This window comes from Pomacea canaliculata, linkage group LG9, assembly GCF_003073045.1.
Source record: "Pomacea canaliculata isolate SZHN2017 linkage group LG9, ASM307304v1, whole genome shotgun sequence".
NCBI lineage: Eukaryota > Metazoa > Mollusca > Gastropoda > Architaenioglossa > Ampullariidae > Pomacea > Pomacea canaliculata.
In genome coordinates this window covers 12,156,869-12,183,855 of record NC_037598.1, presented here as the reverse complement: position 1 = coordinate 12,183,855, position 26,987 = coordinate 12,156,869, and the positions used below count along the sequence as shown (strand labels likewise).

Sequence of the window (26,987 nt, the reverse complement as noted above, 5' to 3'; positions counted from 1 at the left end):
TCACTTTACGAGAGGAAAGTATGTTGTGCACGTTCTATTTCCCTGTTTTCTGCGCAGTTAAATATCACTAGCGGGTCCACTCTTCTAGAAAATAGGCGTGTCGAATGAAAATGGCTCACGACTGGGTGATTTGTAAACAATCCGGAGGCACAGACCGAATACAAACAGCTTTGATGAGAGGATTACCTTTGAATCGGGCTAGAATTTCACACCTCCAACCACAACACAGCCTGCTCACCTGGTCTGTATGCAGTAAACATGTCTCGCGTAAGACACGTGGGATTGGATTGGCGGGGGATCACCAACACTTTATTACGGAAAACACCTGCTTCATGAGGCGTGTGCCCTGTGTGATGTCGGTACACAGTAGTGCTGTTGACCTTCGATGAACATGATGAAAACATTTAAATGAATGAGCAGTCAGGTTCTCCTCTACTCACAAAAAAAAAATACACGTATAAGTGCCATTAGTCACGTAATAAGGGTTATCACGTGGTGCCCAAGGGGTGACAACAAGCTTTTGCGCACAAACAATGTGTTAGTAAACAGGTTGTCTTGTTGGCCGCGCAATTGCAACAAGCTGCGAATCAAACATGGCGCATATGAAAACCACCTGCTCAAAGTTTGGCCAGTTGGATGGCAGAATGCCAAGGCGATCTCGCCTCAGTTGGAGACAGTTATGCAACAGACTCTCACTCAAACCCACCTCGGTAATCCGAAGTAGGTAAAGGACATCACTTGAGGCCGCAGGGACAACACCCACTGGTCTGGGAATGCGAAAACGCAAACTAATACACGTAGAGTTTTACAGTCGAATACGCATTATTTTTCAACAGAAATTTCTACAAAACAGTTTCAACTGAAACAATAAATTTTCGCTTTTAGAGTGCAATCAACGTTGCGCAGATCAGACTGCGCATGTGCAGACGATGAAGGGACTGGTGTCTCGCGTCAGCTGGATCACGTGACTTGAATCACGAGTCCATCAGCTGTAAACATCTTCGCATTCGTAACATGATGTGCCGCAGGCTACTCGTGGACTTTGAACCATGGATGACTCGGGTCGTGTAAATGTTATCGGTCACTTCAAAGATTGTACAAATGTCATGTATGTGTATATACAGTTTCATCTGTAGATATGTATACTAACTATAGTATTAAAAGGAATAACTGCCAATTTATTCCATTCTCAATTGTACTAAAGTGCATAAGTCAACTAGTATACAAAACTTGCAAAATAAATCGTACAGACAGACTAGGTATTAAGAAATTCATTAGATGTCCATGCGATTTCCAGTGATTTAATATTTTCAATTTTGAAAGGGTGTTTGACGCTGCACTTATAATCTAAGAAAGTTTTAAGTCATTTGGCCACTGGGCAAATACACCAACAACTAGTTTTCGAAATGTATTTGATGTAAATGATATAATCAACAGGTTAGTGTGATTTTCCTAGAGATGCCACAAAGTGGGATAGAGGCAGAAATGTCGGACATGTCAGAGGTCATGTTACACTTGGGCCACATGGGGGAATTAAACAAGCTGATTATTTATCTCAAGAAATTGTACCCGTGATGTCATACTTTGCTGGATCTTTACATTTTCTGTTCCTAATAATTCGATCGTTGTACACCTGTTCATTACATTTTTACTGGAACTTTTATTGCAATTCTATTTAAATCGTGTTTCGATTTTCAAAGATTTGTAAAGGAGGTACATTTTATTTCGTCATCCAATCTCGAGGTTGCCACATTTCGCTCGTGTAGTGAGTAAAAATTCTGCGAAAATTGTAAATTGAATGCTTTCTTTCAGAGTCAACAGCAAAGCGTATGACAAAGGAGAACAAGGACAAGATTTCACAAAGAATTTTTCTGCACAACTTTCGATTACAAAGAAAAGCAATATGCCTGTAAAAATAAACCTGCTGGGGTAAAGGTTGTTGATAACATTGTCTGAAAGCAATGGAAATCACGAGCTCCTTTACTGGTGTGAAAGGAAACAGTAGGCAACAGCAGGTCACGATTGTAGTGCTAACCGCTGATTGGTTCAGAAGGAGATGACAAGTTTTCCCAAGTGGAGAAGGCAAAAAAAAGAGCGCTCGTGTGATTCTATAAATGATGCAGCTGCATTCTGTTGTATCTATTGTATCTATTGTCAAATGTTTTCTACAAATATATCAGCGAATCGTAGCTGCTGGCACTCTCCTGATCGTGAGCAGCCAATCACTGCGCACTTATTTTCGTCTTAACAAAGTCATCTAAATATGTGAAACCGGATAGCGACCTCATGCCGCCGGCCCACCTCCTGGGCGGAAGAAGAGCTTTGAAAGAAGCAGCTTTTTCACCTGTCACTTACAAACACTTTTATATTTGTGCCAGTGTGTTCAGGCTTGTATTTTCAGTAGGTTTTGAGCATAAAGCATCTCTTTAACACCATCCCCAAACGTTCAGCTGAGCCAAAAAGTGATCTTAATTCCTAACTTCGTGTGTTTAAGGCCAGTGTAAATTATTTTCATATCTTATTGCTCGTTATTTTGTGTTCCTAGATCATTTTATGTCACATTAGAAATGTTGAAGCCAAAAAATCCAAACACGGTAATTTTTATTGGACTCCATTGCTTGTGTGTACTGGCTGATGAGCTCAGAAGATGTATATGGCCTTTTGTGTAAATTCATTTAACCACTAGAAGAAAGTTTTTTTTCTTGTTTAAGAAAAAAAAAGCAATAAGTAATGAGATGTGGAACACCAGGCGAAATTCATGATAAAGAGCTTCGTGCTTTTAGTTGAACAAACTCTTAACACTTGCAAAGTCTTTGCAGGACTTTCAATCAAACTAATTGTATCGGAATTCACCTTTGGGGCGAGGTGAGACAGCTTACCCGACCGTCATCCCTGGATTAGTAAATTCGCACGTGCATTGGGCACCAAGGGAAGGAGTTACCCACTCATCACAGGGATATAACCCCTCGCTGTCATGCATTTCCACTCCTTAGGGGTCATTGCTGTGGTTGTCATTGCTTGGGGCATCTGTCATCTGTGCCGAAACAGTCGCTTAATTTCAATAGATTGCACTTTGGAAAGAAATTTTTAAAAACGCATCGATGTAAAATAGGAAAGCGTAGCAGACTATTCAAGGATTATGTTTTTATAGAATAAATGCAGTTTCCTAATGTTCATTTAGAAACTGATATGTGCAAGATGGCTGTACATCATCTTAGCTGATCGATGTCCCATTTTGGGTAACTGAATTTTGTATGGCTGACCTCACTTTCATCACCTATTAAGTCTTAATGTCTTGGCAATAAAGCGTAAAGAAAGAGCCGAAAGGGGGATAGTATTGCTGAACTGTGCTCAGGGCATCAGATGGCATTAGTCCGTCGGTTCCCAAGTGGCAACTAAAAACAGGAAGAACGTGCATAGTCCTGTTGGGGGATCACTCTATGTCGGCAGCTGACGGTTTAGCGGTTCAACGGTACGTCTGCGATCTTCTTCCAATGGTGCGCCTTGTTTCCTAGACAGCACACTCAATCTTGAACTGCGCAGTTTCTCACAACATACCGGTCCATTTATTGTAGTCCGTTTTTATCAGTTTATTCTAAATAAAAAGGGATTATAGTGCCATGTGACTATATCATTCAGTTCTCTTTGTGCCCCTGGAACGTGAGGCGACAACTAGGGACCTCCATCTGGTTCTTTCTGTCTGCTGCTTTTGGGGTTGTCTCAAGTTATAGGCCTCTGCTTTTGAGGTCCTTCTGGACGGTTTGCATCCATGTCTTTTTGGACATCCTTCTGTTCCTCTTTCCCTGCGAGTGTCCATCATCTGTGTCGCAGCTGGATTGTTTCTGCTGTGGTGCACGTCTCTCAGCTTTTCATCCGAGATTGTCTTGGGCCAGAAGATGTTAAGTAGGCGCCGCAAACGATTTCTCTCGAATGGAAGCTGTGGTCTTCCATCACTCTGCCCACAATAAGGACGTTGCTCGTGAAGATCCTGATCTTTGTGTCGATGCTGATATCAGAAACTTTTAAAAATGACCACCTTCGCGACCCCCTTGTAAGCACTTCGCGCCCCCCCCCCCAAGGGGGCGAGCCCCACAGGTTGAGAACCGCTGATCTAGATCCTCCAAGATCGGGGTTAGACTCCACTATAGGCTATGGAATCTTGCTATTCTTTGTTTGTGAACGGCTTCCGTAATTTCTGTTAGTGTAATGAGGCCGGAGTTCATATCAAAGCATTCTTCCGCTTCAGTGATTTCGGGTAGCACTGATGTGTCTGGTTGGTTTAGAACCTGTTGAACCTGTTTCCCCCACCCCCAATCTCTTCAGTTTGGCTTGCTTTTCAGTAATGGGTGTGCCATCTCCTCTTTTAACAGGGAGGTCCTGGCTATGTCTTCGGTCACCTCGTAGATTCTTTATGAGCTGGTAGGTCGCCTTCATGTCTTTCCGTTCGGCTACTGCCTCGGCTTCAGCTGTCGCCTGTCTCTCCTTGAGGAGGTCGAATCTGCTTGTCTAGTTCCCTATATGGGTCTGCAGTCCTATTGTTCATCAAGAGTTTCTCCTTTATCACTTTCCTTTCCATGTGTGAGCAGATATCCATTCGGTTTGGGGGCTTATCCTGTAGCCAGTGGTTTATTTTGCTGCTTCTGTTGTGGCTTTGTTAAAGGCATCGATCGTTATTGCTGCTCTGTTTTGGAGGATGCTGATGTTGTTTCTCAACACCCAGCGCCATGACGAAGGCATTTTTGATTGCTTGTCTTCAAGCTTTAACTTGTCCAAACGCTGCTTTCTTTTCTGTCCATTCTTTGATTTTCTCAACTTCAGTTTCAACTTTGTAACTAATAGGTGGTGTTCACTGTCAACCTCTGCTCCTCTCTTGACTTGTACGTCTTGTAGGGAGCGCCTCCATTAGCTGTTGGTGATGATGTGATCTATCTGACTTTGTGTCCTTTCATCAGGTAATGCCCAGTTAGGTTAGTTTATGGATTATTTCGTGCGCAAACAGAGACTGTACATTCCAGGAACCTACTCGCACATATTGTTTAGGCATCAGGAGCTCCGCTATCGGGTTTGAGATGTCCTTTTGGCTTTGATCCCTCGCTGTCGTAGGTCCAGTTGCCTGATCTGCTTCACTCCTACTAAATGAAGTTGTTTTCTCTAGCTGTCGTTTCCATAGACTAAAAGGGTTTTAAGGGGTATGGTTGCTACCCCTACGACCAACCCTTCTCCTTTCTCTTCCAGACTTGGGACCGACAAAGATGGCTTTACCATTGGGTATAATGGGTTAAATAAAAACTTTTCTAAGGCTTTGACTGACCAATGTATTCACTACTCGCGGGAATGAATGGGAAACTTCTGGACTGACGGGCATTGAACGGTTGGTCGTCGTGCACATGTGACATGTACAGTCGCTAGGTCCGGTGCTGATTTCGACAGGTGAAATCACCTTCGGTGACCCTCGAGTGCACTGTCAACAACCGGCGCTTGTGAAGGACCCTGTCCATCCAGTGGGAGTTTCACCCTGGGGCATTTACCCCACTGTTTGTAAACATCCTAGGGAGATTACCCGTCAGCGAGCGGGAAACATCTCGGTGTACTCCATCGATCCCTCGCGGCCCTACTGCGCACTCTCCTGGGGCAGTAGTTATGAAGCGAGAGTAAGTCTTTGGCCTGGGGCACAATGAGAAGTTGTTTCCGAAGTTAAAAAGCGATGTTGAGACCCCGCAGACCTTACCCAAAGGCACATTTCCATTTCTTTATAACTACAGTTCCCTGTTTACAAATATGTGGGTTCTGGATACTGCTTTAAAATATTAGAAACAAGACGCTTGTCCTTGAGTTCCCCTTGCTACCTCAGGGCAAAGATTTGCCCTCGCTTCATAACTCCTGTCCCTGATATCTTTAGTTCGAGATGTGTCTTTCTTACTCCTGCCTTACTGTAAGTAAAATTAACTTTTAAATCTTGATGCAAAGGGCCCAGCTGTGCACGCTTAGATACTAATGACAATTCGATTCGTCCCCGTGATGGTCGAAATTGGGATTTTTTTTAAGTTTATATTTCGTTATTTATTTCACCGCTCCTCCTTCCCCTGACTGTGTTCCTCTTTCCGTCTGGAGTTTCCTCATTATGTGTTCGGTGCATCCTTCAAGTAGATGTTGAACATAAGAATACTGAATACTGTTAGAAAGGCCTGTTTCATGTCCTTAATCCAGAAAACTAATATATCACGATCTGGACAACCGAAAAGGATATCGTCTCGCTGTTGCTGTTGTTGCGGCTGTCGTTATTGAAAGAATGCGCGAATGTTCGGATTGAGTGTGGTTTAATCGTAACTGTCTGATAAGACAGGTTGCTGTTAGGTGGGTATGTTGTCTTTCGTTGTTTTTGATGCTGAGTTGTTTTGTTTTGGGAATTTAGAAGTCATTTTTCCCCTTCCCCAACCTCCCGGACTGCTGCTTTTGCTGCTGCAGCAAACGTCACCCTCCGTGATGGAGTGCTCCGCCAGAACAGCCAGTGATCTGTTATTAATGAATAAACCATGGATGACTCGGCTTGAAGCCGACTAGCCATCACATTGGAATTCCTAAGGGGATGCTCACTTTGGAAAGCTCTGCCACTGCATTTTCGAACTTTTCGTAAACTGTGATCCTTATTTTGTTTGTCTCTTTTTTTTCTCCCATTGAGCTTTAGTTCTTTCAGTTGAAGAGGTTTCTGTCAGTCAAGTTCCATTATTGTTTAAATGACATTGGAAGTGGTAAAATTGGGATAGCATGGTGAGTTCAGAAGCTCTATTTCAGTGTGGGTGCAAGTTTTATCCAACATTTTTAAACTAGTGTTTGTGTGCGTGCTCGCGAGCGTGCACGACTCGTGACGTCACTGTCAACAGGTGTCATCTATTCTATAAGCTTGCCTGCTTATACTCCAGCATCCTGTTGTTGTCACTGACAGTTCCTGTCGCGAGCACTAACGGTGTGATGAAATCCTTGACTCTTAGCTATGTTAGACACAAAATCCTGTTACCACAAACACGTTATCATTACTATGACAGCTCAAGCTGATCACGTGTTACCACAATAACATTCAAAATGGCGAAGAGATGGTTACATCCACAGGCTTCATGTATCAGTTATTTACGGCTTGTGTCCCAGTCGTTGCCTTCGCAGAACTGTTCCCTGGTAAATCAACAAATTAATGAGGACCGTAGCTCTACAAGTCAGTGCGTAAAGGAAACCCGGAAATGGCGAACGCCTGGCTCAGCGCATGCGCGTTATCAGTTATCTGTTGCGGCGCATAAGCTGCCACTCCTTTTCTCTATCGTTTTTGCACTGATACATTCATGTTTAAAATAACTAATGATCTGTTTTCCTACATACTTTTGTACTCTTTATAGTAATATCCTAGTCGTATCTCATTCATTTATTTATCCTACAAGTGGCTGGTGATTGTTGTTATTATTATTAATTCGTAAAGCCCATTTCCTGAGCTGAGGCGAGCTTGACATGTAGTGCACAAGAAGCTGCAAACGAACTGACAGTTACATTGAAAAAACATAAGCATCAACAAACGTATGACACCTTGGCAAACACGAACAAAATGCATGGACGAAGATGAAGAATTGAGGAACGAGTTCGCTGGACTATGAAAGAGGTGGATTTTGATCCTGGACTTTAACGGTAAATACAGTGTTATTTTCTCGCAAGCGAATGATGAAAGTTAAATGCTACCATCACATTTCTTATAGAAGCAGTGAGCTGTAAGTGGTTCACCATTTCTAGAACATCACTCAGAAGACATCTTACTGTCCTTCCTCCATAATGAATTGCGTTACCATTTCCTGCTGAATAGGGAAGAGTATGTTTCCCGATCCCTGACCCCAGCGACCTTTGGGTTCACGGTCTTCTTTGCTATTATTATTGTTCAGAAGAATTGTATTACACTGAATAAACTTACTGAATGTACTAACATATGAAAATCAAACATACTCCTTTTGACGAATGCACTAATATTTTGTAGGAATGTTTTCCTAGTAAAATTAGTATTTAATGTTCTTATGGTGAAGAAACAGCTTCTTTCTAGAAACAAGATTCAGAAGCTAGATACAACGATAGCGAGATGATTCTATATTCTAGAACTCCCTAGAAATAAAACATTTCGTGTCAACAACACAACACGGCACGGTCGTAAAAGCACGGATCACTATAAATACTTCATTACTTGGTACGGTAGTGTATCGTGATGCAGCATTTTCTTCCCTCACAACCGTGCTGCCCCTCTGTTTGTTGTTGTTGTTGTTTTTTTTTTTTGCGCCACTGAAAATAGATCTCTGTCCACCTTCGAGCGGTCATCCCTCCACACCGGAAGTAAACATTCAGTTTGTTGTTTTTCCGGAATTATTGATTCCCTGCGCAGGGAATGCTCGCCCAGAGGCTGGATGCAGCCATGCAGGTGTGTGTTTAGCAGTCCTGTGTGTAAGCGTCGATGATAGATAAACATTATGTGCGTTTGACCCTTCAAGACAAATACTTTGGTAAATTAAGTCATAATTAAGTCAACTCGAAATAGTGTCGTCAAGTGTAAACAAGTTTATGGAACTCGCAGTTGTCATTCCTTACGTCTAATCCTTGTTGACTTCTTTGACAGCCCTTAGTTGGGAGGAAGCCATGTTTATTTATCATACCTACTACATCGGTCTTAGTTTGCATGCACTCCAAGTTGTTCGTACTTCACAGGCGCAACTCTTTTCACATCCGGAAAGAAAAATAAGCCAATGAAGACGCAGTGAGTAAACAAAATATGTGAATACTTTTCTCTAGCTTTTAAACCGGAGATTGCTTATTACTTTTTTTTAAAAAAAAAGCAGGACCTACATTAGCAATGTACAAAGAAGTGGTAAAAGTCTATCGTGAGACGTTGCGCTTAAAGTCATTATTAGTAAATAATTGAGGAAAGAGTGGGTTAGGGTTAAGGAAGGGTTAGGGAAGATAAAGCGGTAGAGATGATGGTCATAATTTAACATGTCGTCGCCATTTTGTTGAAAAATTAATATAGAAAAGGTTGCACGTCTCCGCCTATGTTGGCTGCGAAGTCCTAGATTTCTTGAAGTTATAAGCCGAATGGAGAAATGGCCTCTAGCAGCTCAATCACTCATCCTGATTTCCTGGTATTGTACCGTGATGAAAATCTGTGCCTTTCGTGCTTCCAATACCGTTTCTTCATTTCAGCTTGACAGTAGACCTGCGGTTCTCAACCTGTAGGGCGCATCCCTGAAGGGGGCCGTGATGTGCTGACCAGGGGGGCGTGAAGGCGGTCATTTTTTTTTAAAGTTTCTCATATCTCATATTAGTATTAGTGAAATAATTTGGCTAAGGGAGGGGAGGCGGAGGTACCTTTTTTATTTTTTATGTATTTTTTTTTTTTTTTTGTCTGGGTAAGTTAAATGTTGCGTGACGCGGCTTTAGACATTAGAGTTTATTCTGCATTCGCATGCAGTGAATATTATTGAGTTGTGGTACGAAAGCATGATTCGTGCACCCAACCATACACCTCATCCTCAGAACAGCAAATGCGATGAATAAGCCAGTGAAATTATCAAAATTACTTCAAAAAAAAAAAATTAAAAGTCTTGACTAGCAACGTACTGAAACGCCTGCCTAACGGAAGGGGCATGAACAAAATGGTTTGTTGGGTGAGATGGATCACTGATGACATTCCTGGCTTTGGGCATTAGGTGCCCATAGCTAACGATGATGAAAACTGGGAGTTCGCAGCTGACAGTCTTGAACACAGGTTTGCAAACATGCTCTAACTGGACCCTATTGTTGTCTTGTTCGCCGATTCAGATAAAAAAGCCGAAGAACTGAGCTACTCAGTCGGAACTGTCTGAGTTGCCTTGAGAAATGAAGCCGTTGCTGACATTTCTTAAGTATGGATGAAATGTTAATGTAACATGCCAAATTGCTTGAGATAACAGGGCCTAAAAATTTAAACAAATCCTCCTGATCAACCACCAGTTAAAAGTGAGGTGCGTGGTGTTTTGCCCCTGTAGAACTCAATAACTTGTTTGACATATTAAGTTCAAGATCATTAACCGAGTTACCATCTAACCAGTCGACCGAACTCAAACATTCCGGTAAATGTTGACTCCAGTTCTTGAGCATAAAACATCAGAAGACTTTGAAAGCTCTTCCGCCGAATTATAACTACTCTCATCAGCTTCATTTAAAATAAACCTTGACTTTTGGAAAAATCTAGAGTACAGCTTGCTTACGTTTTTTATGCATCCCTCATTCAGTCTTCTAAGGAAGTGTCAAGGGTCATTAACTGTTAAAATATATCAGTCATGTAACTTGAACAACTATTTTTGCCACAAACGAGAGGCAGTCAACACAACTTTACCAAATGTTTAGTATGATGTTAAAAAAAAAAGAAGCCTACTAAGGATTGTGCTATCAAATGTTTATTCGTTTCGAATGGTTTAGAAGTGTCCCGGTGGATAATGCTTGTCTGGACAAAGTCGGTTTTATCTGGACTTCATTTTGCGTCGCACCATGCGTCTCAATGGTCTTTCTGCCGCTGGTAATGTATGTGTGTGGTAAACGTGGTGGTTTTCCACGTGGCGTGTAATACGTTACGTCTGGTGTTTGGTATTTTTATTTTTGTGTGAGATGGCTACATGGCCTCATATTTTAGATAAGTATAGGAGGACCATCACCTATGTGAACTTTGTATCTAGGCTTTCATTGTCTCGGCAAGCCGTAAACAGTCATATGACCCACAAAACGTCATAAACAGTCCTATGAACCACAAAACGTCATAAAACAAGTTTCGTCACCGCAGATGACGTCCTGGATCCTGCGCGCTACAAAACAAGATGTCCGCTACAAAAGTCCTCTAGATCTGTTGAGTCCCAGGCATGTTTTCATTTCCACTTGAAAAGGAATAAACCAAGATACAATTTCGCCGTTATATGACTTTTTGAAAGTAATATTTAATGTCGTCTGATTAGTTTTGGCAATGCGCAACCGGAAATCCCCTGTTAAAATTATTACAACGCAAATATTGCTTGAAGTAGCTCTACACTCTCCGGTTTAAAAAGTTAGCAAAAGCATCGACACAGATTTGTTTGGGTTTTGATTGGTTTATTTTCTTCAGACATTTAATTTCGAAATAAATATAATTATGTTTACAAATATTAATTTTTCTTCTTTTCTCAAGCGTACTCTCGCCATTCTTCTTTCCACAAAGGAGTAAGCAGCGTGATTTTTGCTCTTATCTCTTATCTATGATCTTTAATTGTCAAGTTATTTCTTAGGATGGATCTGGAGTGTCATTGTCGGTCTGTGCTACCAGCTCGTTTCAAGATGTAAAACCACAAAATGGGCAAGCAGAATATGGAGTGTGTGCGAATTGAGACGGATTTTACATTCATGAGAAAGATAGCATTCTCGAAACTAGATAATGTATTGTAGATAAGCATGTTACTTACTCTTCTTTGTACCTAAGGCGGTACATAAGGCATCTGCTAGAGACCTCCATTTTTGTCTGTCAGCAGCAAGTTTGTTACAGGACAGCTTCCGGTCCTTTAGCTCTCTCTACTGACCTTTGCTATGTTTCTTTTGGCCGACTACACTTCCTTTTGCCAGCAGCTGTCCATTGAAGAGTTATTTTGGTTATTGCCTCTGGTTTCATTCTGAACACATGCTTTAGCCATTTCCATTTTTTTTTTTTTTTTTTTTGGAGGGGGGCATTGTGGTTGTCATATTTGTGCAGCTGGCTCTTGTAAGGATTTCTTCGTTAGTAGTTATGTTAGGCCAGAATGTATTTGAAAATTTTCATCGGACATTTCGTTCGAAAGGTGTCTAGTTTCTGCCTGGTTTTTACTGATATTTTCCAGCACCCACTTCCATAGAGTAAGACCGAAAGGACTGAAGATTCTTAATTTTATATTCCTTCTTAGAGCTTTGGACTTCCAAATTTCTTTTAGCATGGCAAAGTGTTGATTTGATTTGATGAATCTGTCTTTCACATCCTTTTCTGCATCTGAATCTGTTACTACTAGACTGCCAAGGTATGTAAATTCTTGGACTTTCTCTACTTCTTTGTTATCAGCTGTAATGGGTTCTGTTGACTTGGCATTGTCTCATTACTTTTGTTTTGCTTGTGTTTAAGTCCTATTTTTGATTAGATTGTTGATCTTTTCCTGTGCATCTTTGTGTTGGCTGGATACATTATGTGTAGCTGTTGTAATGATTTTCTTTGTCATCTTCCTGTGCCTCATCTGTGAATGCATAGCGGGTCAGGATGGAAAGCTTGATGAATCTGAAGGCGTTCGCTGATTGGCTTCCATTCTAATAGGGAGTTCTATTCTAATAGGGAATAATCATTACAACCCCTTCTCTGTATTGGTAGTAGTTCCAGACCACAAAATAATGCCACCGAGGTTCTCTTTCCTTGGCCTGTCCAATGTGCTTCTGTAATTCCAAGATCGCTCTTCGTATGCTGTCCATGTCTCGTTCTTGTTCTTAAGCGCCGAGACCATGCTCCTTAGGAGTGTGAGTATGCGCTATATAACTTTTGCTTTTATTATTGTTTATATGTGACTTCCGTATTTGTACCGGTACCATTGCAAGCATTTCTAACAATAGTTTTTCTAGAATTTGTTTTCCCCTGACAGTTAATTCTTGCTCCATTCCCGACGTTTTTCTTTTTTAAAGCGATTCTTTTCTAGATAGGTGATCACTTCTAGGAATTAAAAAATAGATTAACGCTATAGTCTGCCATTTGTATCCCATTGTTAAATTGAAGTGCGCTTACGAACTATGAACGATCTGATGCGCACTGAGGACGTTACATCAGATGAACCTTCTCGCGCAGGAGCAGATTACTTGCGATGCGCATGCGCTGAACTGATGTATTCTATCGTCTTTTCCAGTTTTCCTTTACGGAGTGCGTCAGAGAGCTACAGTCGTAATTATTTTTGAGATGCCAGGCACTAACTGTGCCATTCCTAGCCGTCCCATGCAAAGGTCGACCCAAAGGTTTCTCATTGTTCCGCTTACGAAGACCAGACAATCAGGACTGGGAAAAAGCTCTTGTGAGAGCTGTGATTCCAGCCTCATCCAAAGACGTTAAATCAGATGGACCACCAGAGACGATAGAGACAGAGAATTGGGATAGGTTTGGGATGAATTCCATTATTTTTAATGCATTCCTTTCTAGTCTTGAACTCCATTCGAAAGCCTTGCTTATAAAATATTTTGTACAAAGATATTCTCGAGATTTCGGGCAGCAGACGACATACAAACGTAAACAACTTGCTAAGTTTCATGAAGATCTTACGAAATGATAACCGCTAAGTAGTGTTACAACATAAAATAAAGGATGAAAAATCTTGCTAACTCTCTCTTTATCTTTCATCTTTCTTTCACTTCCTCACTGTGCTCCAGCAGTGAAATATTTTTTTCGCCCGGAGCCGCAATATGCCGCTAGTCACCAACAGTTAAAATTTATAAATATTTATATAAAATTTGATTTGTGGAAGACATATTACAGGGGACGTTAAAGGACTAAGCCAACAACTATATGTATACACACAGGTATTTATTAAAAATACAAAGAATAATCAAATATTTAACAGTTAAATAATTATAATTAATATATTCAATAAGAATTTCATTGACATTAAAGGGATAAAAACAAAATTTACATTAAAATGTCCTTATTGCTCCCTTCTTTTTCGGTACGCAGCTGGCGTCTTCAAAATATCACAAATTCAATACACGTTGAAAAATGAATGAAATTCAGATACACCCCTCGCAGCTTAATTTAAACTAAATTCAGGAGTGGAACTAGCAACATTGTTACAAACTGGTGTAAACACACTCGAACCTGAAGGTTGTTAGCTTACTGCCTACACCATCGAGACAACGTTATGTATGTAAAGGTTACTTTGAACTTTCCCGATTCCTCGTTATTAAAAAGATATATATCAAAGCGTAATTGAGGATTTAATTTATTCGTTATTATGAAATTTCATGTTTTTCCATAGCACAACAGAGAAAGCAGAAGTCGCTAAAAACTAAAAACTTTCACACCTCACACCTGTCAGTCATACCCTGCGCGCGCATGGAGTCGGGTATCTGTTTTTATAGTCTATGTGCACATGAAAGCGGAGACCGATTGAGTGCTTACATGATATATAGCCACCCATAAACTGGAACGTGGTTTATTTCGTCTTCCTTCAGTCCTACATGTAGGAGAAGGGTCGCAAATGTGACAACCTGGCTTTTACACTGGCAAGTGAGTCCGCGCTAATGATGTTACGCTTTTCAGGAAGGACACTGGCCCCTTGTCATTCGCCAGCTAGGGACCTAGAAACATATAAGACTATTGCCGATAAATGTTGACAAAACTGAACAGCTTTTCTAGAAGCCTTTGACTGTAAACTTAATTTTGCCTCTACTCTTACATTATCAGGTGCCAGCATCTCCTCTCCTATACTGTAATACTTTTCTCTCTGGAGAACTATATAAATTCAATCTTAAAGTCCATCTTCCTCAATCTTTTTTCGGAAACAGTTCCATTGAAAAAAAGGCTGTGTCTGCATTTGTTTTGTCTCGGTTAAACTACTACAGCTCACTGTTTGTTGGTCTCCTTGACTGCATGCTAAGAGTTCAAAATAATGTCCATTGCATTGTCTTCCATAAACGCAAAGGAGGACATTCCACAATCTACATCAGTCCTCCGAGAACAGCATCACTTGCCAAATCGGGTTTTGCCTAGACAACAATGTGGCTACACTGCACTGTTGTTGCATTCCTGAGATGGCCCCCGGATATCTGATGCTGTCACCCTACGAGCTGTTCATGCAGACCTTTTCACGTCAGACGAGGCACATTTGGTCTCGGCTACTTTGACCCTCTGGCCCCAGGGTCTGGAATGCTTTTCTCCTATCATTTTACTCAGCGTCTACCTTGACAGCTTTTAAAGACCACCCTCATTAGTAAACGTTTCCAATTGTCTCCTTTATTCACTTTTCCTTATTTCCTCCCACCTTTGTTTTCTCAATTTGCAAGTTATGCTACCGTTTTGTTTTTTTTTAATTCTTTTGTTCCAGCTCACTGAGCTCACTGCCAAGTGGTGGAATTCGCAATATCAGTTTTATCACTATTATTACAACTGACTGAGACAACCTGGAGATAACCGCGAGGTTTTTTTTTTATACATTATAAGCTTCTGCAACTGCATTTCTCTATTGGTTGACAATGAGCACTTACAAATGGCGCTAGTGGCGATGACTTGACAGTAGTGATGGGGATGAGCTTCCCTTACAACGTCCTCCCACTGTTTTTGTGAAAATGAAATGAGATCTGAGGAAGGCCCTTGCCGATCAGTGCATGCAAACTTGCATCTACCCAAAGTAAGGTCGTGCGACCTATTACCCACACACTGGATTTTTTTCAGTTTATGGGCGAGAGATACCCTTGATGGCAATCGCCGAAACGTAGAGTTGGTCACTGCACTCATTGAAATGTTTGTTCATCCATTAACCGCAGAACACCCCAATAGTCGGCCGAGACGAAAATCTGCGACAGACCGTGCGTCTCCTGAAAACCAACAAGAGCGCATTTGCAGTTTGTCCTCCCGCTCCTTCTTGCCCCTTCGCCAACAGGGGGAGGGGAAGGCGCGGAAGGAGACAAAAAAAAAAAAAAAGAAGAAGGCCCTATTTGTCAGTATGGGAGTCACGACGATACTCTCGCAAGATCTTATTTTCCATACTTCTAATAATGCTGGGGTTCATAACCAAAATGAAACCGAAACAGTTCCGCTAAATATTGCGATACAAAAATCGACGAACCGTAGCTCCCATTCTCTTTATTATAAGAATACGGCAAGAGCCTGTCGAAAGGTTCTTCCATCAGCGGGTTGTGGGTTATGGTTCATTCTAGGAAGAATTCATAAAATGTTAACTTCATAAGGCTTTGTGATAATGTGTAATAAAGGATAATGAAGACAGATTATGATTATGGCATCTTCTCCATTTTCAAATTTTCTTGTGAACCTTCCCCACACACACACACTTTTTCATTCTTTTTGTGAACATCAGAAAGACTTCTTTATTTCTCCGCCTGTTTCTTCGTGATATAGAGAGACTTTCGAACATTTGCTTCGGCGTTTAGTGCGGACGGACATCCACTAGTGTTGATAGCGAAAGGACGAGTGACTGCAGCAGAAGACGAAGTGTCACGACTGACCGACCCTTCTAGGCTGATGCGGGAATTTATAAGCACCTGTCGCCAGTAAATTCCAGACTCTCGCCAAGATTGACGTACCTGCCGTACCCTATGTACCGACGCGTGCAACAACTGCCCTGCAGCTGTTCGTGACGCAGAGGGCAAAGGGAGCTACCGCAGCAGCCGCCTACCTACAGCATGGCACGCACAACGATCAGCAAAAGGCGGGGCGATGAACAAAATGGCGGAGTTTTTAGCCTTGACGTTGACTGACGACGGGAGAGGATAGAGGTAACACTGGTCCGAGCTCACCTTGAGAATTACTTGGACTTCGACCTGTCTGACCTGTCAGCGGCCAGCCTAATCTGAGCGAGTGACGTCACGCTGTAGGCGTGTAGAGAGTCCCATCCCTGGCCTGGTCACGTGGCGTCGACAGCTGTGACACACCGCGGTGAGCTCACAGGCCGGACTGTCAGCGTTGTCACTAAGGGCTTGGCAACTGGAAGACGTAACGTGTCAGTCTCGGCGCACACTGTACAGCTTCGCTTTGTCCACCGGTGACGTGGCACTGTAACGAATCGAAACCTCCGGGCGTATCTAAACGTATGGGTATAGTCTGCGCATGCGCACGAAGCGAAACTTCACTACCGCCTGGTAGTTTTACTTGAAATAAAAGTAAAGGATGAAGCATTACAAAACATTACGAAATAAAATGGCATTGCAAAAGCAAAATTATACAACTCACAATATGCTTTGAGCTGGTTTTTGATAAAATAAACCCAAGAAAATATTTACTAATCCATCGGATGTTTATTTATCAAAAACCAGATCAAAGCATATTAAGAGTTGTATAATTTTGCTTTTGCAATGCCATTTTATTTAGTATGTCCTGTAATGTTTCATCCTTTACTTTTATTTCAAGTAAAACTACCAGGCGGTAGTGAAGTTTCGCTTCGTGCGCATGCGCAGACTATACCCATACGTTTAGATACGCCCGGAGGTTTCGATTCGTTACAGCACGACAGATGGAGACATGGACCAATCGGAATTGACGTGCGCGCTCTGCTTTTCACTTGCAGCTGGAGCAATGGCTGGTGTGATTTTATTTGAGGAAAGCAATGGTCAAGTCGCTGTCGTCCATTATGTCAAACATAAACTGGGCTCCACGATATATGTTATTATATGGATGCAATATTAGTCAAACGTTTGTCAGTCCCTCCGGTCAGTCCTGAGTGATCTGTACTCATCTTGTTCATACGTGACACAGTCACAGGTGTTCCAGTTTCCTTTCCTCATCCTCGGTGACTTCCATTAGTGCGGAATTACCACTTTGGGAAAGCACTGAGATCATATTTCGTCTCAAAGTCCGCGTACCTCTCTTTCTGGACGACATCGGCTGGCCGATGGATGTCATCTTCTCTAGGTGTTCGGGTTTCCTTCCCCCTTAGTCCTCCCTCCCATCAGTGCGAAATCAATAGTAGGTGAAAGCACTTTCCCATCAAATAAACTCTCTGACCAAGGCGTGTATTGGGGGCAGAGGACGGACGGCAGAAGGGATGATCTGGAACGACACCGCATTGGGAAAATGCTGGCAAGGGAGAATCGTTAGGGGTGTTCTCACGTTGCAATGTTTTTAAGGTTTGCAATTGCAAGATTTCGTTTGCAATGTATCCTTGCAACACAGTTCTACTCTCACGCAGCAAGACCACTCGCAAATGGCTTGCAAGGTGAAGCCATCGGTAAGTAGAGTATGGGCAGTAAGCAATATAGCAGACAACATTAACAAAACAATACCTTCGGTACCCGCTGCGGCTACCCTAGTCATATTTTACTCAAAGAAGAAAGGAGAGAGAGAAAATCAGAAACAGAGGTGGGTGAGGGAGTGAGGGTTTGGTTTCTTCGTGTTGAAGACATGAACTGGTCTACTCTCCAGTTTTCTCTATGTTCATCAGGGTCTGTAAGGTGAACGAAGGGCGTGAAACTGCATTTCCTGTCGGATGCAGACTGGATCCGGCTATAAACTTAGGTCGATAGTGTAAACCTTAGGTAATCGCCCGTTGGCATAGTAATGCAATGGCGGTTTGAGTTAGAGTATCCACACTGTGCTCTAGTCTACTGAATTATATATGCAGACGCAGATTAGCAGAACCCCCAGTCTTTGGGCGTATGTGTTTGTGTCGTGCGTGTGGCATTCTAGTGTGTTACATAGACGCCAATCCTGTCGAATTAAAAGAAAAATCCAGATTCGTTATGGTTCATGATGGTTTGAGTGTGGTTAGGGGTAAAGTTTAAGATGTAGGGGATTCCCATAGCAGATGGACCGCGGGACTTTCCATAATTTCCTGCTCCGAATAATAAAGAACTATCTCGATACCGATTGTTATCATCTGAAGATTTCGAGGAACATGTGGAGACCCGTATGAACTGGAAGCAAAAGAAGCCAGAAGAGGAACAGAGGTTTACTAGCCGAAATGTTAACTCTGTTGCTACGAAGACCGCTCAGAATTACTTCTCGGATTCCTTCTCGTACCAGACTTTAGGGAACAGATCGATGTGACGTGCTCCCTGAGACATCACTCATGTGTCTGTTAGACACTGAATTCTGAGTTCTTTGTCCCGGTGTGGACCTTAGCGACCCCTGTTAACAAACGCAACGATCGGTCGTCGATGAAGTGTGTTTACTTTGTCCGTCTTAGCAAATTAACGATATTCATGTCAGCGTTGTAAACCTACTTACAGGCCGGTCATTGGGAGCTCTGTACTGCGTACAGCAATGTATGAAACCCGTCATGATAGACATAAGGCGCCGAGAGGAGAATTCAACCCTTAATAGGGTCCTAGAAATTTGACCACTCGAAGTTTATAACAACTAAATCATCAATTTAGGCTGTGTGGCGGGTTTTATGCAAATACGTGCCTTATGCATGACACAGGGGCAGATATTACCAAAAGAAATTTGTATTTTTCTGTTAGCGTTGCCACCAGCCCTGACGAGAGGTAGGGGCAGGGTGGAGCTTCTTCTATATCCGGGCTCGGCCTCATGAATTTGTTGTTTGTTTGTTTGTTTGTTTGTTTTTGTTGTTGTTGTTGTTGTTGTTTGGGACGGGTAGGTGAAAAATATCAAGTCATTATACCTGGTGATGTCGAGTTTCAAGACAACAGTGTGTTGTTCCCAGGCTCAGCGCTGTCACGTTCTCATGATCTCATCACTAGGGGGAGGTCCGCCCCTAGGACTATAGGATTATAAAAACGTATGTTTTTTTCATTATAGACGATTATTGTATTGCTATACTTGTGTGGCCTAGTTCGAGCTCACAATCTTTATAGCACCTCTATACGGCGGCTTTCATAACCATTTGTCCCAAATATTAGAACAAACCCTTTTATAGCGGTGGAGAGATTCATTAATTACTTTGCTGACCGCACAAAAAAGTCCCTCGTGCTAATTTTCTATTTGACTAAAAGAAGAAGAAATAGAGACAGATGGGCCTTTGTTTCTTGCTGCGCGTTTGGGTCATTGGCTATTTTAATTGATGGCAGGAATAATTGTGTGATGTTGTATGTAGCAGCTGACCCTTGAGAATTGGTGATTGTGATAGATTTTGACCTTAGAGTAAAGGTTCGAGTTCTTAACGGAGGACTAAGACAGGATAGTCATTTAGGCAGAGCATTGAAATCTTTATTTTTGAGTTTTCCTTTAACAGTTTTTTTCCAAGCTTGTTTAGACCGAGTGAGCCATGCCTGCAATGCATGTAGTAATACAGAGCCTCCGTTATGAGCGCTTACTGTTCAGTTTGCTGTCGATATTGCATTATTTAATGTAAATAATGGTAGTAGACTTGTAAACATTCTACTATTTAAAAAAAAGATGATTTACGATCACAATTTAATGCCAGGACCCCGAAAAGGTCTTCTCACTCGTCTGCTCCAGGGCCTGTGCTAGCTGTCGTTTGCCCGGGAATTTTCTCGGGAACAAAATACATAAAACGAAAAGGCGTCTCTTTCTTCTATCTCTCTTGTGTTTTCTGGACTACTTTCATTGCTTACATTTCACGGAACAATCGAGAAAAAGCTACCAGTTACTATTTGGCATGCGAACACTGTAAACAATGAAACGCGCGCGCATACACACATTTCCATTTTCCCAAATGGTAGAACACTCTAGGTGGTCAGTTTGCAGTGCGCTCGCGGACCAGATCAAAGGGCAGCACAAGACTTTTCCGACCGTTTCCAGTCAAGGGGGTCCAAGTGAGGGGAGTGAACTGCAAATTATCGTTATATACATTATGCACGTGATTTCTTTTGCTCTGAACTTCACCCGGGTCACGTGTAGCGCACTGCGGTGACGTAGTCGAGCGTGCGATCAGAGACATCTGTCATGCGAGAAAGTCGAGAAAAACTGATGAAGAGAAGTGTGATTCTGCTAGAAAGCGCACGCTGACTCGGTCCTCGTCGTAAGTTTAGTCCATAAGCTGGCAAGTTGGAGGGAGGGGAAATGATCCACCGAGAAACCTCCCCCGTGGATTCGGCTTTAAACGCAGATGCTTTTTTGTCTGATTCTCCATGTTCTGTCATACGAGTTTATGTACCAGGTGCAAAGGCGAAGAAGTCGTAACTTTAAGAAAGTTGGCAGATGACTTTGCTTCTCTTTTAACGGCTGTCAGCGGGTAGCAAATTTTCCCAGCTGGATAGCCCAACTCGTTGGCTAAATGAGGTTGGGTAAACTATAACCGACAAGTAAACTTTTTTCCCATTCATGGACCTTATTCACACGGCTCTTCCGGATTTCCTAAATGAGGCCTTTATGATTATGAGAAAGAATGCCTGAGAGTGTCACAAAGAAAGTCAAATCGCACTGTGTGTCGTTCTGCATACATGATGACAAATAAGATTGGCGGTTTAGTCACATTCTTTGTTTAGGCTTCCCAAGACTAACAGCGGATAACTTCGCAAGAGGCTAAGCGTTGGTCTTGGCAGACAGACAGCAGTCCACCTATGCACGTCCATGGTTAATCTGAAATGTGAATAAACCGGAAGCTTCGTACAAGCATGCCTCGTTTTAGTAGTTAACTGTGAAAAAAAATCGTCTGCCAGCAGCCCAGGAACACGTGGTACACCCATTGTAGAGATTCCTCGCTCGGCCAAAACAAACATTAAGTGCTTGACCTTCTGTAGATGGGGATGTTTTGTAGAAATTCTCTCTGATTCCTTGATCACTTATCCGCTGCAATCTGTCACTCCTAAAGACCTGACAGTGTCCAGAATCTTCAACCCAGAGAATTGTACAAGGCTGCCCCACTGGTTCTGGTCATGCGCGATCTCGTACAACAAATGCGATCACAAAACAACATTAAATGAATAAAACAAAAAGCAAAATTTCCTGTTCCTGTGAGTTAGGGAAATGAATTATATATGTCCAGCCTCATGACTTCCTGCTTCATTACAGAGATAAAATTTATAGCTTGGGAATCACAAGTCCTCCATCTTTGCTTTCACCGCAGGAAATCTGAGATCATTATCTTCACTTGTGTCACAGACCTCACGTCTCGCTTTGGGCTGTTGCGCAGGAGACTGTAATTGGCAGATGTCATTTCATTGATTAGTTGACAAGGGCACTCGGTGGAGTAGTCGTTAAAACACTTCCTTGTGGCCACCGCGATAAGAACTAAAGGGTCCAGGGTTCAGATCTAGTCTCGAGACGATTTCTATATGATACTTCTTCGCAAGGCTGGCCGTCGGGAGTTTTAAACCCAATTTCCTCCATCGTTCCTCCCTCTTTGTCAGCTCCACTTACTGAACTTTGGACTACTGACACGTACACAGGAATGTATAGAGGATGTAAAGTACTGGATGCTCCAAAACATATCACCTATCATTCGCTCTCTTCACTGGCTGCCAATCGCGGACTGTATACTCTACAGACTTTCCACTTTGACTTACTTGGCATTAGTTTTCAGTACTTCTCCGTGAACTCACTTCCATCTATACACCCTCTTTACCTCTTTGCTCATCTTCTGAAACCAAGCTTCTGCGAGTCCCACTAAGACAAAGACGTATGGACAAAGGTCGTTCTCCTACCTAGCACCATGGCGACCATCAACTTCGAACAGATTACCCATCAGCCTTCGTCACTCTGATTCCCTTTTCTTCTTTAAGTCCAGACTTAAGACACATCTTCTCAGAACGACTTCACTGTGACCCTGAGCGTGCATGATGTGTGTCTGAATTTACTTTGTGTATGAGCAACGTCTGAAGTAGGAGTGAGCATGTCTGTTATATGCTAATTTGGGTGCATGGTTATGATCTAGTCTATATATGATTTACGTAAAGCGCTGAGCAAAAAAAAAAAATTGGAAGGGCGCTATATAAATTATTATTATTGTGGTGCTAAACCGCCTTTAAGTGAAAGCACTTTCCCGTTGGTTGGTTGCTAGACAAGTGCCTTTTAATTTCTCTGAATAATTGACTTTAAACATCAATATCACATGCTAATCAAGTATAGTTAGCATGAATCAACGGGGAAGTTTTTTAATTCGGTGCCCTTGACTTTGAGATGATAGGGAGGTAAACAGCCGGTGAAGAGGGTGGGGCTTTGTAAACAACAGTGAACCACATATATTTATAGCTTTACTTCACCTTGGTGAAGCGCCATTTATAAAGGACTAACAGCTAGATGCGCGTACTTATTATCACATACTATGTCTAGATAAAGCATCAAAATATACTTAAGTAAAAAATAAGACCAGAGGCGACCCGATTTGGTAAATGGTTCACGTCGATCGTAATTAAGAACGTCATTAAGAAAACAACTACAAACTCTACAAATATGATTTCCAGCTTTTAAAAACCCTAAAAACCATTTTGGAAGATTTTATTTGCCAGTGAAAATAATCGCAATTATAGCTGTATATTTCATATAAGAATATGTTGTACATTGTTCAGAGGCAAAATTGAACAATAGGAATACTTCAACCATTGCCGCATTGTTCTCGCCACCTCACATACTGTTGGATTGGGTCAGGCCTCTCTGTTTAACCACTATCCCGAAGACCATCCAAATTTTGTAAAGCTTACTTAGTATATTCAATGGTACGTCTTCTTTAGTGGTCTTCAGCGAGCTTGAAAGTCGTGTGTTTACGAGTCGTATTATCATCATGTCATGTCGCAGGCCTCGAAGACCAGAGTGTCAATAGTCGTGCATTAATGATCGGTTAGATGAAGTGATTATGAAATTCGCAAAAGACTAAAACACTTTTTATAAAAATATTAATCTGATCTTGTAGTTGCTTGTGTTAAAAGAAAATAAACAACAGCTTTCGCCGAGCACCTTTAGGAGGCACATATGAAGCCATGCTGTCAACACAGAACCCTGAGCTAGCCGCCATATTTGTTGACGGCGTGCGAAAAAAGGAATAGGGTCTTGCCTTGACAGTTAATTTTTTTCCCTTCCTTGGCTATGTTTACAACTGCTTGCTATGAATTACAGATAAATCTGACTGAGTCATAGACATTTGTCACAAGGCATTTTTGATAAGAAGAAACAATTAACGAGCTACTCTAGGGATCGGGAGCAGTCATTATCTATTCTTTGTGCCTGCGGAACTACAGCCGACACGGCTTTGTCACTTTATGGTCGTTAAATTCTTGCACCAGAAAGAAGTAGAAGAAAAATTTGTACGAAATATTTCGGCATGATCATTGTCAAAAACAGGAAGGATTTGTATTTGTGTTAGTAAGTCACCTCCCCACCCCACATACAGTTGGATTACGGTGTGGATGACGATGACGTTGAGAAGAACTAGTTCAGTAATATCCACTTGGAGGTAAGTAAACTTGAAAGTCCTGATTTAGAACAATATTCAGGATGATTTATTGTGGGAAAACTATTTTTCTTGAGATAAAAGTATATGACAACAAAGAAAAGGGTCTGTAATTTGTTTTGGTGGTGGTGTTGGGAGTTCCACGGTTCCTCAAATTTTTTTTTTTTAAATGTTCTTCTAGATCTAAGGTCATGGCCTTTGTCTCAGGCTAAGGTCGTGTTAACATTTTGAAACATAGCTTCTGTACCGAATGTCTTCCTGACATTCAGGCGATGCAGAAATAAGAGTATACCGCTGTGTTTACCAGTCGGTAGAACAATTTTCATCAGCTCGACAGCTCGATCCGGTGTAAAGGGATTTAAATGGTGATTTAAATGTACGGCACTGACGACGCGATCACCATCTATGAATGTAGGGGAAATAATTGTATGTATCCAAAAGTGTTATTTTGTACTTACTAAAACTTAAGAGCTGGATCGATTTTTATCGTGCCTGCATCGTTATTGTTCACTTAACTTTCAGATGCCATAGAAATTTATAATATACCAGAGGCATGCTAGTATACTAATAGCAATATATATTTATATATGTGTGTGTGTGTGTGTGTGAGCGAAAGCTATGACCTCTTAAAAACTTAAGGGCTAATTTTATCAGATTTTACATCCTTTGTCATATTTCAATGAGACCTGAATGTGTGTGAAATTTTTAACGAGTGTTCTTATGTGCCTGCATTTCAGCAATTGATCTTTCCAAGCCTCACAGTGCAATACATTTCTAATGATAGCTTAATGTACTTTAATATTTGGCAGCAGTAAATATCAAAGGGCAGAAAAATCTAAAGAAATGTGCTAGTGTAGAGGCCCCTTTGTCTAGTGAATGTTACATGAAGTCTTAATGAAGACTAATAAACTATTAGCACCCCACTTATTTGTACTGTAAATAGATAAGGTCCCCTTAGATCACATAATTTATCAGTTTTTCAAAGTGATTTAACAATACCTTCTTTTGTTTCCCTATATATTACAAAGTTCATTACATTTACAAAATTAGAGATGTCCTGTTTGGGAATGAGGTTTTAGAGACCACTTTCATCACAGGACCAGCTTTATCATGAGGATGTGCTGATCTTCTTTTTTCGCTGACTTGCCTTCCTCAACCCTTTACACGGGTCAGGTACCCTTTGAGCAACTGAGTCACATGCTGATGTACGCACCTCTGAACTCAAACACCAATGCTCAAACCACTGAGTAATCCACTTCTTTTGGTAGTGAAGATTCTCCAAATATCTGATAGCAATCTTCCAGTTATTTATATATGAGCATAAATAATTTGTTTGAATACCATGTAAACAAAGAAAAACATTTTTTGCCCACAAAGTTGTTTTAGGTTTTGTACCGGAGCAGAAACAGACTTGAGTGAAAGATCAGATAAGACTGAAAAATATTTGTCAAACCAGTTCAAAATAACATGCTCAACCAAACAGAAATTGTGTTGCTTTTTTCAGAGTTGAGAGACTTCATCAGAATTTACTAGCTTCCACTCATTACAAGTGATAATATGAAGTAGCTTGGCTGCAGCAATGATTGTGGACTCCTCTTCAGTTATGCTACCAACATTGTCTCTCAACACTCTAACAGAGGTAAAACACATGAAACTTTTACTTTTATTAGAGTTGTATTAATTATTTCATGTCTTTGAGGGAAGTTAATAAATTTCCAGGATATTAGTGTTCTTTAAAATGTTTTATGTATAAATTAACAGCTGCATTAGAATGCTGGATTTTGTTTTATGGTTTTTCTTTTTCATTGTTTCTATGCTTTGAGCCTGCAACTTGCAGATCATTATGGTTGATACCTCAGAAGTGAAATTAGTGACAGAATCCGAATGTTACAATAATTATAAGCTAATGTTGCAAAAATCATCAGAACCTTATGATTGCTGGTCCATCTGTCCCCGAATCCTTTATTGACAATATTATTTTGTGAGGCTTCAGTGTAATTTTCATTAGTTTAGTGTTTTTGCAGCCCTGATTACCAGAGAAATCAGATTTTTCTTACAAACTTTTAAAATGCTGATTATTTGTTTGATGTTACAACTAATGAACAAGATTTATATTTTTACTTTTTTAATAATCAATTACAGCTTTCATGGATTTCTTTTTAATAGCATGTGGGAACAAATATCTCATGTCAGTGGTAGTAACTAGCTAAATCGTATGCTTTCATAGTGTATGTAAACTAGAGCAACTAATTTTATGTCCTCAGAATCAACTGTGCGAGATCATACCCCTGCTTGTCAAACTAGCCACCGGCAGAGGACAGCCACAGTTCAAAAGAGATGAGGTCCAACCTAAATGGTGGCCTGCAGATGTGCCATGGATGAATCCTGCTGCTTTACACCAGATCTCTCATATTAGTAGAGTATGTACACTTTGGAGTTTGTTTATATATTTGTTTTTAATGTATGTAATTTCCGTGTGTATTTATGAAACGTACATATATATTTCATATAAATATCACTCCACTTAAGCTATTCCATGAGATTTTTTATGAAAATAAGTCTTATCTTTAATCAAAATTAAAACACATTTCAGTGTATGTGTATGTAAGATTATTAACTTTATACATATTTACATCCTTATAAAATAAATCTTTGAAATGGAGGGGTTCTAAGTACTTTCTTTGAAAGTACTTGATATGTATATACACTTCCTGCATAAGAAAGATAGAGGTCTGTGTGTCTTCCCAAACAGGCAGCTTGGAAGGAGATGTTGCACAAAATAGTACGCTGCTGTTATAGTTACAGTGGACAAGAAAACTTACTATTACAGCATGGTCATAGAATTACTTCTTTGCATGAGGCATCTGATGTGACCAGACACAAAGGTAACAGTGGATAGCAATGTGGATGTGTGAGTTTGCTGCAATGCTACCAACTTTG

The 26,987-nt window shown here is 41.1% G+C and overlaps 1 protein-coding gene across 3 annotated transcripts in view; it reads left to right on the top strand.

The window, feature by feature from the left end:
- Window positions 1–26,987, top strand: part of LOC112572063 — a 33,714-nt gene that overhangs the window by 2,676 nt on the left and 4,051 nt on the right. Inside the window, exons 1-4 of one of the 3 annotated variants that reach the window (XM_025251583.1) lie at window positions 23,452–24,050; window positions 25,552–25,686; window positions 26,312–26,467; window positions 26,800–26,932. In XM_025251583.1, coding sequence (XP_025107368.1) covers window positions 25,627–25,686; window positions 26,312–26,467; window positions 26,800–26,932 — 349 coding nt within the window. In that variant the 5' untranslated portion in view covers window positions 23,452–24,050; window positions 25,552–25,626. Of the gene's footprint in view, window positions 1–23,451; window positions 24,051–25,551; window positions 25,687–26,311; window positions 26,468–26,799; window positions 26,959–26,987 lie in introns of those variants that run through there. The other 2 variants (XM_025251582.1, XM_025251584.1) reach the window with 2 other exon arrangements.